The sequence below is a fragment of the Saimiri boliviensis genome, chromosome 7 (assembly GCF_048565385.1).
Source record: "Saimiri boliviensis isolate mSaiBol1 chromosome 7, mSaiBol1.pri, whole genome shotgun sequence".
Taxonomy (NCBI): domain Eukaryota; kingdom Metazoa; phylum Chordata; class Mammalia; order Primates; family Cebidae; genus Saimiri; species Saimiri boliviensis.
This window is the reverse complement of record NC_133455.1, coordinates 120816065-120828225: the sequence shown is the minus strand read 5'-3', so window position 1 is coordinate 120828225 and position 12161 is coordinate 120816065. Positions and strand designations below refer to the sequence as shown.

Here is a 12161-nt window from a genome sequence, read left to right as displayed (position 1 = left end):
GCATAAGCATATGACCAGCCTACAAAAGAAAGAAAGTGAAAGTGAAATGTAAGTTCTCCTCTGTCATTACCCTGGGTGGTAACAAAACTGGACCAGCTGAAAGACAGGTCTATCTTCAGCAGCACTGGGGCTCCACCCAAGACAATTTAGCCCCCAAGTAGAAACTCCAACTCTGTACATCACATGGCAGCCTCTATCTGTACAGAGCCTGTAGAAAGTCTCCACAAGGCCCTTAAAAAATATTATCTTCTCCCCTAACCCAAATGGAGACAAAGGCAGCTCCTGACAAATTAGCACCCTCACTACCAAATCATGTGCCATAAAATCTTCCGAAAAAGGGATCATGACTGCCGCTCTGAAAACCAGGAAGCAGGTACTGACTGACCAGAAAAAGACCCCATCAAGGAAATCAAAAGGCCTGATACTCTCAAGCAGTTCTAGCACCAACCCATTTAGTACTAATGCTAGATTTGAGGAAAGTCATTCCAACCAAGTTTCTTCCTCCTAGAATGTGTAATATTTAAATAAATAAATTCCTTTTCACTTTACTACACTGTATACTTCCCTGGCCCCAGCTCTCCCATCATTGTCCAAACAATCCCACTGGACTTACTGAAATCCTCTGCTCTTTGTCAAATTCCCTCAAATCCTCAACCTTTTCCCCATGAACTCTCTCCAGTGAAGGCCAGTAATACCCCAACACCACAAAGGAGCAGGGGAAAGGGTTGAAGTTCTCCTGGTTTGTTCCTCAAGGCTGTTTCCCTTTATGGAAAGCTCATATTCCTTTTCACCCTACCCTCCTCATTGCTGCCATCCAGGGACTTCTCAATCACTCCTGCCCACTTTTGGCAGTCTTTGGCACCTGACTTTACAATACCTCCTTCAATTGCCACTCTTGCCATAATCCTAGGATCGCAATGTCAGAATTCCTTGATGCCCTTAATTGCAATGACCTCATCTTTCAGTCCATTTTAGTGATCCAGTTTATAGGACATTACTCTGGATCCTATCATCACCCAGAACTCTCTTCTCCAGGCATGTCATACTCTCACCCTGATTATTTCCTGTTCTTCAACCTCACAGAGAACTCCACTTTCCTAACTGTTACATTTCTCTCAACCTATCCACCTACATTTTCCTTTTTCCACATCCAGGGTACAGTCCAGAACCAACCTCCAAACTACTCTATCATCATCCCACCCTCAATTCATTTGCATTTCAATCACCCTGCCTTATCTACCCCAACAAAACTCTAACCCTAGAGCACTACAGTAATTATTCCCTGTTTCTCCACTGGTAAAGGAAAAACAAACAAACAAAAGTAGAAAAAGGGGAAGAGGAGAAAGAGAAGAAGAGGGGCAAAGAAGGAAGGGCTGGAATGAGGGGAAATGGTGGGAGAAGGGATAAGAAGAGAAAAAGAGGAGAAAGAGGAGAGAAAAAAGAAAATTTCGACACCTTTAAGATTACTGGGCTCTTTTACTTCAATCATCTTTCTTCCTTATTTTCCCTAAAGACTATTCTAGATTTTTCTAATTCTCTCCAGTGCATTCCACATTCTCAGCAACACAGTTATTTCTGTTGTGATTTCAGCATCACATCCTCTTGACTCCACCGGGCCACTAGAATCTTTTTGCTTCTTAGTATAATGGCTGAAGGTTCACCCAAGTTAAAATACATCCATTGCCAAGTAATACTATTATTTCCCTCATTCTGTCAAAAGGTGGTTAAACAAATAATTTTGTGAACACAGGTACATTCATGTGTTTTATTCTGAGGTTTTAACAGGGATCAGGAAATAATATGTCAAATAAACTTGTGGTGAATGTGAAAAAGGTAAAACCATGCAAGTGAACCATCCTAAAGGCCCTTTACAAGATGATACTCAAGACTACTAATTAACTACAAAGAACCCAGAATCCACTAATTTGGAATTTGTTTGGTAAATCCTTTCCCCACCAAGAATAAAAATGTATTCATTTTTTTTTTTTTTTTTTTGAGACGGAGTTTCGCTCTTGTTACCCAGGCTGGAGTGCAATGGCGCGATCTCGGCTCACCGCAACCTCCGCCTCCTGGGCTCAGGCAATTCTCCTGCCTCAGCCTCCTAAGTAGCTGGGATTACAGGCACGCGCCACCACGCCCAGCTAGTTTTTTGTATTTTTAGTAGAGACGGGGTTTCACTATGTTGACCAGGATGGTCTCGATCTCTCGACCTCGTGATCCACCCGCCTCGGCCTCCCAAAGTGCTGGGACTACAGGCTTGAGCCACCGCGCCCGGTTGTATTCATTATTTTTAAGTTTTAGGAAGAAATCATGCAAATTAAGATAATAGTTCCCATAACTACTTCAGAATATCTATTTACAATAAAATTATATGCCATTGACGAAATATTCTTGTTATACCAACAACTATTAAATGGAGGCCCACAATGCAAAACACAGTACTGAGCTTTCTAGGGGATATGAAGTACCTGTGGGGGGACGTCCCTATCTACAAGAGCTTTTATGAGAAAGAACAGATTGTCAACAAAAATAATAATAGCAGCAGCAGCTAGTATGGATTGAATGTTTACTATGCACTAGGTCCTGTTTAAAGTGTTTTTACATATTTTAACTAACTGAAATCTCAAAATGACCCACTTGGACGGTACTATTACTATCACCATTTGTTGATAAAGAAACTGAGGCACAGATAACTTGCTCTGTATTTTACAATTGGTTAAGTGATGTGAGATTTTGAATCCAGGGTGTTTAACTTAGAAAGTAAGCTCTTAATCACTATACAGTACTGAACAGCCTAAAGATTTCTAAATGTTCATTAACTTAAAGCAGAGGTTTTCAAAGGATGGTCTATGGAACCCTCAGGGTACCCTCAACCCTTTCACAAGTATGCATGATCATAATTTGTGAACTATTTTTATACTTTTATGAACTATTTTCTACTTTTATAATCATACTTTTATGAACTATTTTCATAATAATACCATGACGTCACTTGACTTCTCCACTGTCTAAAATAAAGACACAAAGCAATGATGGGCAAAACTGCTATAGTGCCTTAGCACAAATCAAGGCAATCACATCAAACCACACTTGTAGTCATTTTATTAATATTTGTCACTGTCAGGTACTTGAAGGAAAAAAAAATGAAAAATAAGAAATAAAATTTTTAAAAGACCACTTCAGACTGTCCGTGAGGAAGCAGCAAAAAGTATTACTTTTAATAAATCTCAACTCTGGAGTACACATACTGTTAATATTGAGTGTTACAAAATGGCATGAGGCTGCATACTGAAATACGATGGTTGTCCCTAAGCAAAGTACTTGTATGTTGCTTTGAGTTGTAAGCTGAATTCAATATTTTCTTCACGGAACACTATTTTTACTTGAAAGAACAACTGACAAGCTATGGTTACCCAGATTTGTTATTTGGCAGCCATTTTCTCAAAATAAAGGAAGTCTGCCACTTTAAGAGAATAAAGAGGTCCTGAGACCAAGACATTTGCAAATAGCAGATTTAAAGAAATTCTGTTCAACTCATTTTGGTCCAATTTACATTATGGTCTATAAGTGAAAGGAAATAAAATTGAAATTATTTTAAGATGTCATTTTCATTGATTCTCACTCTCAATCTCCAAGTAAGTGAAATACTATTACATGCCATTTCCTAACACTCACACAGGGAAGTTTTTGATTACTTTAAATAATAAGGTGATTCATACAATTCTTTACTAGATTCTCACTTACCTTCATCTCAATAACAGTTTGCAGAGCTTTTGTTTTGGCAGAATCAGGAGCATTCTCAAACCTTCGATGCATCTCCTATACAAAAGAGTCAAAAACAGATTCAGTGCTCTCCTGCTCACCTCATTTTTTTTGAAAGGGGAGAGAGGGCAGTTGTATGCAAAAGATCACTATAGCCTTATAAGACACTGACCCCTCTGTGTTACCAAGCTTTACCTGTGAATCAGGGAATCCAGAGACTGCATTCAGGCTCACTCAACCATCCATGCATAGAAGGATCCCTATCTCTGAACACTTAGTTATTTAAAATCAGTCACACAGATGCCAGCTACTGTTAACAGTTGAAACTACTGTTTCACGTCCCCAGGTTGTGTGTCAAATCTTCCACATGACTCCAAAATATGTAATCAGAATTCCAAATGACCCAAAAAGGGGATTAGAAATGTTCCCTTTTCAACGGAGAAATAACACCATCATGATCAGCCTTCATTGCACAAAGCTATGGAAAGCAATCCGTGTTGACAACATCCCTTCCACGAGATCCACCCTAGAGTAACCACCTGGTTACCTATGATGAAGATCTCTTTCCAGTGGTGCTACAGTTAAGAAGAAAAAGATGATACTGTTGAACAAGCTTCCTAAGTAGTTCAGGTTCAGAAAATGTCAGAAAAACATATCTTTTTTTTAACCCAAATTTTACAGAGTTCAGGATCGAAAAGGAAGGAAGGGATATCAGAGTCTTCCAAATTACCAAACCACCTCAGTGATTTTCTTGTCAGACTCTGAATGTCTCTAAATAAATCAGTCCGTACTTTCAAAGCACCTGGGGACAGGCTCTGGGGAACCCAGGGAATACAGAGATTAATGCTTTCTGCTACCTCTCTCTCTGCCTCCAGCTTTAACTATGCACCTAGTTATTCCACTTTCAAGTTCAACAAACATTTCAAACTCTTTGTGCTCAAAACTCAACTCCTGGCCAAGTGTGATAGCTCACACCTGTTATCCCAGCACTTTGGGAGGCCAAGGTTGGAAGATCACTTTAGACCAGGAGTTCAAGACCAGCCTGGGCAACATGGCAAGACGTCGCCTCTACAAAAAAAAGAGAAGGACTCAACTCCTGATGGTGCCCCCAAACTTGCTCCATCCTTCCTGTTACTCAGGCCAAAAACCTGTGAGTCTTCTTAATGCCTTCCTTTCACTCTCAAGCCACAATCAGGAAATCCAGTTAGCTCTAGCTTCAAATCATATCCAAAATCCAAGCACTTCCTGCCATCTCCACTGCCACCACCTGGAATGAGCCACTAAACAAAAATACACCTTTTAATCCATAACAACCTTCTAACTGAGCTTCATCTTGCTCCACTACAGTGTATTCTTAACGGAGCACTTAAAGTGACCCTTTCAAACATAAAGTTGTCCATGTCGGTCCTCTGTTGAAAATCCCATCATAGTTCACCATTCAACTCAAAGTAGAGCCAAAGTCCTCTCGGTAGCCTGCAAGGTCTCATCTCTTCTTGCCCTTCTCTTGGTCACCATGCTTTAGCCACCCTGGACTCCTTGCTGCTCTCAAATATGATAAGCATGCTCCTGATCCTTAAGCCCTTTGCAATAGCTGCTAAGGGAAGACTTCACTTCCTTGAGAGTCTGGGCTCAAATGCCTCTTTTGTATTATTATTAAGTTCAGTTGTTGTGATAACACCATTGTTGTTACGAAAGAAAATGTCCCTAAATTTTAGAGATGCATATTAAAATCTACAGAGGAAAATTACATCATGCCAGGAATTTGCTTTAAAATCTTTAGTAAAGAAAAGAGGAAAAAGAAAAAAGGATACATGAAGGAAGTGTGGCAAAATTTTAGTAACTGGTATATAAGGTTAGGGTTAGGGTTAGGTTTAGCCGCCCAGTGTGCTCAGATTACAGGTGTGAGCCTCATCAAGTACTTTGATACAAAATCTTGTGACATAAAGAAGACAGGACATCAATATGCACAGACAATTTCATCAATGGGTGGCAGAGGCAGCAGCCATCTCAGGCTTCCAGACACACCAACAGCAGAGGCTCCAGTGGTGGTAAACAGTGTCATTGATGTCAGCGTAACACACACTAACATACCTGTGCCACACAGCACTGTCATCACCAAACCAATATAGGAGTATGATTGATTAGAGGCATTGTTCTTGTCTACGTAACTTCTGAGCCAAGTTCTCTAGTCTTCCCAGAGGCTCTAGGACCTACGTATTTATCCCATTTATGCACTCCAGGAACTAAGTTTTGGAGATAGAATGATGAGGAGTAACATATTTGGTCCCTTTTATCATGGAACCTTTAATAGGAAAAATAGAGTTTCATCAAATAATCATCTACATAATTCATCAGGGTCACTGACGATCTCCACATGGCTAAGACCCATGATTCATCCTTAGTCACTTTACCTGATCTACCGCCAGCATTTTACACAATTGCTCAATCCCTCTTCCTTATTCCACTCTCTTCCTTTTGTATCCAAGATATGGCACTCTAAGCTTTTCCTCCTAGCTTACTGGTTCCTTTTCTTCCCAACTCCTCAGGAGTGTCTCAGGTGTCAGTCCTTTGTACACTTCTTTTCTCCACCTATATTCATTCCCTTGGTATTTACCGTTCAACATCATGCACACAGTGATAACTCCCAAATGTTTACATCCTACTGAAATCCATAGTTGTATGTACTTTGCTTTATTGTTTATTGGCATATTGAATTACCTGCCCCACTATTAACCCATCTACAAGTGACCTCCTGGCCTTCCCCTATAAACTTGCTTCACTCATCCTGCCTTCATTCATGGTATGCATCCAGCCAGTTGTTCAAGCCAAAAACATAAGAGTCACTTTTTTTCTTACACCTACATCTAACACATAAGGAAATCCTGCTCTTCCTATTTTCAAAATATATCCTGAAACTTAACACCTCAACTGTCACACCGCTCTAAGTCACCATTACCTTTTGCCTGGATTACACTAACAGTCTCCCAAATCTATCTCGCCATTTACAATAGCGCATCTAGAGTGATCTTTTTAAAACAGAAGTCAAAACATGCTTGCAATTTTCAAAACACTCTCTTTTCACTCACAGTAAAAGTCAAAGTCCTTATGCTGACGTAGAAGGCTCTACAGGATTCAGCCCTGTTACGTCTCTGGCCTCATCTCTTATACTTCTCTCTCTCACCCAGTCCGATCCAGGCAGACTCGCCTCTTTGCTTTCCCTCAACACGTCAGTCACCCTCTTAAGGCCTTTGCACTGACTGCTCCCTCTGACAGGCTCTGTCCTTCCTTTAACTGTTGAAGTCTGTTCAAAAGTAAAAAACTCAAGCAGGCTCATCCTGATTTTAAATTACAATTTGACTCTACTATACACTCCCAATATCCCTAACCAAGGTCTACTTTTTTCTTGGCATTCCTAACTATTAATTAGCATATTCTTTATTTATGTTTATTGTTTGTCTCTCCTATCCCAGGGATTTTTCTTGTTATTTGATGTATATCAGACACACAGAATGATACATAGCACAATGACAGTACTCAAATATTTGTCAAATGAAGAAGAAATTTTTAAGTAACTATATAATTCATATGTAAAAAGTGTTACAAAGAAAATATTCATAATACTGTAAAAGAGTAATTAGAAGATCCTGACCTAGTCTTGGGATCTTGTAAAGGTTCCTAAGAAACAGTTGAGAGTTGAAGGATGAACAGGAGTTAGAATGGGCAAAATGCAACCACAAAAAAGGAGGGGAAAAAAGATCTCACAGGTATGTTTTCAGCCAATTAAAATGCAGAAAATGACATGTGGGAGTTCAGAATCTGAAATTGCCCTGCACGCTACCCAAACACCACTGGAGTCTTTGGGAACTCCAAGGTGTTCAAATACCCACCCTGAAGACTGCTGGTCCACACCTGCTATCTCTCCTTCCTCCTCTCCCATTCATTCTTTTCAATTAATTGTAAAAATATTTTAGACATATAAGATCCCTTTACTCATAAAAGCAGTCCCGATCTGATTTCTTTCTCTACTCCTCCATTGAAACAACTCATCAAGACCACCAACGAATTCTAAGTTACCAAAACTAATGAACACATTTCTGCTCTCATCTTCCCGGAACTCTCAGAAGCATTCAAAGCAATGACCCAATCCCTCCGAGATACATGTTTTGTCTTGACTATTACGAACCCACACTCTCCTATTTTCACTTCTCTCTTTCCAATTGCACTTTCTCTGTTTTCTTCACAGGTTCTTCCTTCTAAATTAGACCTCCAGGTCTAAATTAGACCAGTGACCAGGTGATCAGTTCTAACTTTTTTCTCTTTTCCATCTAAACTCTCTAATCTACTATGTGGTTTAAAATACAATGGAAATGCTGACAAATATCTAGGCCTGCCCTCTGCTCTGATTTCAAGACTCATACATGCAACTGCCCATTTGGTATCACTATTTAGATACCTAATAGGCAACTCACACATATTTTATCCAAAAAAAATTCTTGATTTCTTCTTCTTCAACCTCACCCCTCATCTGATGACTGATGAGAGATGGGTCTTTTCTTTCTCATTAAGTGGTACTGCCTTTCCAGTGGCTCAAGCCAAACCAGGCTCTCCTTTCATTCCTTCTGATTTTCATTTCCCATAACCAAGTCAACAGCAGATGCTAATTGTTTTAGTGCAAAAGTATTTCTTGAGTCTAACCATTTCACCCCATTTCCAGTCTAGTTTGCAACAGCCTCTTGTTAGCTTCCTTCCACCTCCTTAGTCTATTTTATTTATTTATTTTTTTTTTAGATGGAGTCTCACTCTGTCACCAAGCTGGAGTACAGTGGCACAATCTTGGCTCACTGCAACCTCCAACTCCCTAGTTCAAGAGATTCTTCTGCCTCAGCCTCCCGAGTAGCTGGGATTACAGGCACACGCCACCATACCCAACTAATTTTTATATTTTTAGTAGAGCCGGGGTTTCACCATGTTGGCCAAAATGGTCTCGATCTCCTGACTTCCTGAGCTGCCCACCTCGGCCTCCCAAAGTGCTGGATTACAGGCCTGAGCCACCGTGCCCGGAGTCAATTTTTAAGAGAGCACCAAAGTGATCATAAAACAGCCACAAATCATGACATTAATCTGCTTTAAATCTGTCAATAAATTTACCATTATACCTCTCACTTTGACCGTAATGTAACAGATATAAGACTGGCCCTCCTGTCATAAACTATCATAAAATTAAACAAAATGCATGAAATAACAGTTTTCAGACACTGGACAGCAAGCAGTACAGAACTATGGTCCTTGAGAGAGAAAAAAAAAGGTGATGGCCAAGATACGTCTGGTATGTGATAGAGAGGGGGGGGAAGCCCAAACAAAGAACAGTAGTCTTGCAAAGCTCCAAAGACAGATTAATGGGTAAGGTTCCCATTAATCTGTGAAAAATTGCAGAGCAAAATAACAGAGGGCTGGGCACCATGGTTCACATCTGTAATTTCAGCACTTTGGGAGGCCAAGGCAGCGGATCACTTGAGGCCCAGAGTTTGAGACCAGCCTGACCAACATGGCAAAACCCTGTCTCTATCAAAAATACAAGAATTAGTTGAGCATCGTTGGGGGCACCTGTAATCCCAGCTACTCAGGAGGCTGGGGAAGAAGAATCACTGGAACCTGTGGGGCAGAGGCTGCAGTGAGCTGTGAAAGCACCACTGTACTACAACCTGGGCAACAGAGTAACATTCCATCTCAAAACAAATAAAATAAAAACAAAACAACAGAGAAGGAAGCTCACTAGAAAAGCAGCAGTGTCTAACCTGGCAAGGGTCTCCTTGAGTCTTCATCCAAATACTAAGCTGTGCATGTATAAGGCAAGCCTCCACAAGGTGAGATAAAGAGCTACTGGGGAAAGAGCAACTATAAGGGAGCCATGAGTTGAGCAACTACCTGAACTCCCATAGGGCTGGGAAAAATTCAAGTTCCAAATAGTGGGGAAAACAGAGTAGACACTTAGGAGTGGAGCTAATGTAGCCTTAGAGGAAAGGCTATTCTAAACTAGCCCTAACAGAGTTTAAAAGCAAGTCTTGAAAGGATCACGTTAATCCACAAGTAAATTAACTCTTGCAAGACAAAACAACCCTTCATTAAGGAAGATATCAAAATCCAGATACTCGGTAACCTCGTGTCCATAATGTCCATTATACAACAAATTCTATACATACAAAGTAGGAAAATACGACCTATAACCAGGAGACAAGTCATTCCACTGAAATAAACATGGATATTATAAAGATGACAGAATTAGTATTCCAGCTTATAAGCTAAGAAATGGTCGAACTGCATGAGAAAAAAAAAAGGGAAGAATTAAGGGCAAATCTGTAATTAAGAGATTTAAAGCATATTTTTGAAAAACAGACAAAGCAAAGCCACAATTTTTAGGGAAGATATCTAGGAATTATATTAATTTAAAATGTAATACAATATAACAATACTATAATGTTAAGGATTAGATGTGATAAATATAATGAAAGCAAAGGCATGATAACTATAAAATCCGTAATACTGGTTATTTTTAGAGGGAAGAAGGAATTCTGACTGGGATGTTCACCTACAGGGCTTCTGGGTGGCTGTTAAAAAATTCTACTTCTAGACCTAGGTAGTGGTTACTAGGATGTTTATTTTATAATTTACTTAACTATATACCTGTTTTATTCTATTTTCTACATGTATTCTATATTGTATCAAAAAACAGTTTTTAAAATCTCCTAAAATTATTTTTCTTCCATTCTAAAACCTAACACATTAATTAGTTTAGGCCATAATCTCTCCCCTGCCTTAAAACAACACACTCATCAGTTGCCTTCCCAGCCTACAGTTTGTCCACATTGAATCTGTTCTCCACACTACAAGGTGATCAATTGGGCACACAGTATTTAAACAATGCAGTAGATATTTAATACTATTTGTTCACTACATGAGTGTCAGACTTTAAATTGTCTGAGTAAAAATATGAACTCTGCTAATTGTAAACAATCTTCATCTATTTGACAAAACTTTATAACCTATACAATATTTTTTATTGGTATTTCTATATCTATTTGAAAACATTAAAAGTGCTCCCCGTCCCCACTTTTTTTCTGGAGACAGATTCTTGCCCTGTCACTCGGGCTGGAGTACAATGGCACAATCTCCACTCACTGCAAACTCCGCCTCCCAGGTTCACACGCGATTCTCTGGCCTCTGCCACCTGAGTACCTGGGATTACAGGCACACACCACTACACCAGGCTAATTTATTGTATTTTTAGTTGAGACGGGGTTTCACTATGCTGGCCAAACTGGTCTCGAGCTCCTGACCTCGTGATCCGCCCACCTTGGCCTCCCAAAGTGCTGGGATTACAGACATGACCCACCTCGCCCAGCCAAAACTGCATTTTTTAAAAAATACCATACAATTTAGATTTTCAACTTATTTCATCTGACTTCTCCTCTTTAGCACTATCTAATTCCAAATCGGTAATTCCAAAATGATTCACTTTAAGGTGAAACTATTATAATTTCATTTTTAAGCCCTAGCAAGGCAAGCACACAAGCAAAATATAAAGAAAACAGAAATCCATTTGAATTAAAAGTCCTGACTAAGTGCGGTGGCTCATGCCTGTAATCCAAACACTTGGGGAAGCTGAGGCAGGCAGATCACTTGAGCTCAGTAGTTTGAGACCAGCCTGGGCAACATAGTAAAACTCCATCACTATGAAAAATCCAAAAATGTAGCTGGGTGTGGTGGTGCTCACGTATAGTACCAGCTACTTGGGGGCTGAGGCAGGAGGATTACTTGAGCCTGGGAGGTTGAGGCTGCAGCGAGCCAAGATCCTGCCACTGCATTCCAGCCTAGGTGACAAAGTGAGACCATCTCGGGGGGGGAAAAAAAAATCCTTCTCTGCATACAATAAATAATTGGGATGTATTTTAAACCATTCATAAGCATAAAGTTTTTCTGCAAAGACACTGTAAAACCCACTGCTCAAAACAAAATCCCACCCAGAAACCTGCATCTTATAGTTCACTATGAACACATCTTCCAGTCAGTGAGCTAGTAAGCTCCCTTTTCCTACCAAGCCCATCAAGCCTATGCTCCTGCACTGTCAATAAAGAGAGAAGACTGAAAACAGAAGTACTATTCAAAGAAGTCTAAGAAGTAGAATATGCTATTTGTTCACTTTATTTCACTCCTTTTGGGCTCAAAATTTTCATTCAAAAAAATTAGAGGTAGAATTATCTGTATCTTGCTATACTTTTTTTGTCTTATTCCATTTAATGTTACTATATTATACTTTCAACTGTGGTAGACAATAGGAAATATGTTCATTTTCTCTCATTAATTAAGAATAATGACTAATTCACAGTTAGAAAATAAACAGT

At 39.7% G+C, this 12161-nt stretch overlaps 1 protein-coding gene across 14 annotated transcripts in view; it reads right to left on the bottom strand.

Annotated features, from left to right (window-relative positions):
• The window catches only part of ERC1 (ELKS/RAB6-interacting/CAST family member 1), a 515798-nt gene that overhangs the window by 398788 nt on the left and 104849 nt on the right, over nt 1–12161 (bottom strand). For all 14 annotated transcript variants that reach the window (XM_074403327.1, XM_074403335.1, XM_010345058.3 and 11 more), the window contains one exon: nt 3745–3819. In XM_074403327.1, coding sequence (XP_074259428.1) covers nt 3745–3819 — 75 coding nt within the window. The remainder of the gene's footprint in view (nt 1–3744; nt 3820–12161) is intronic.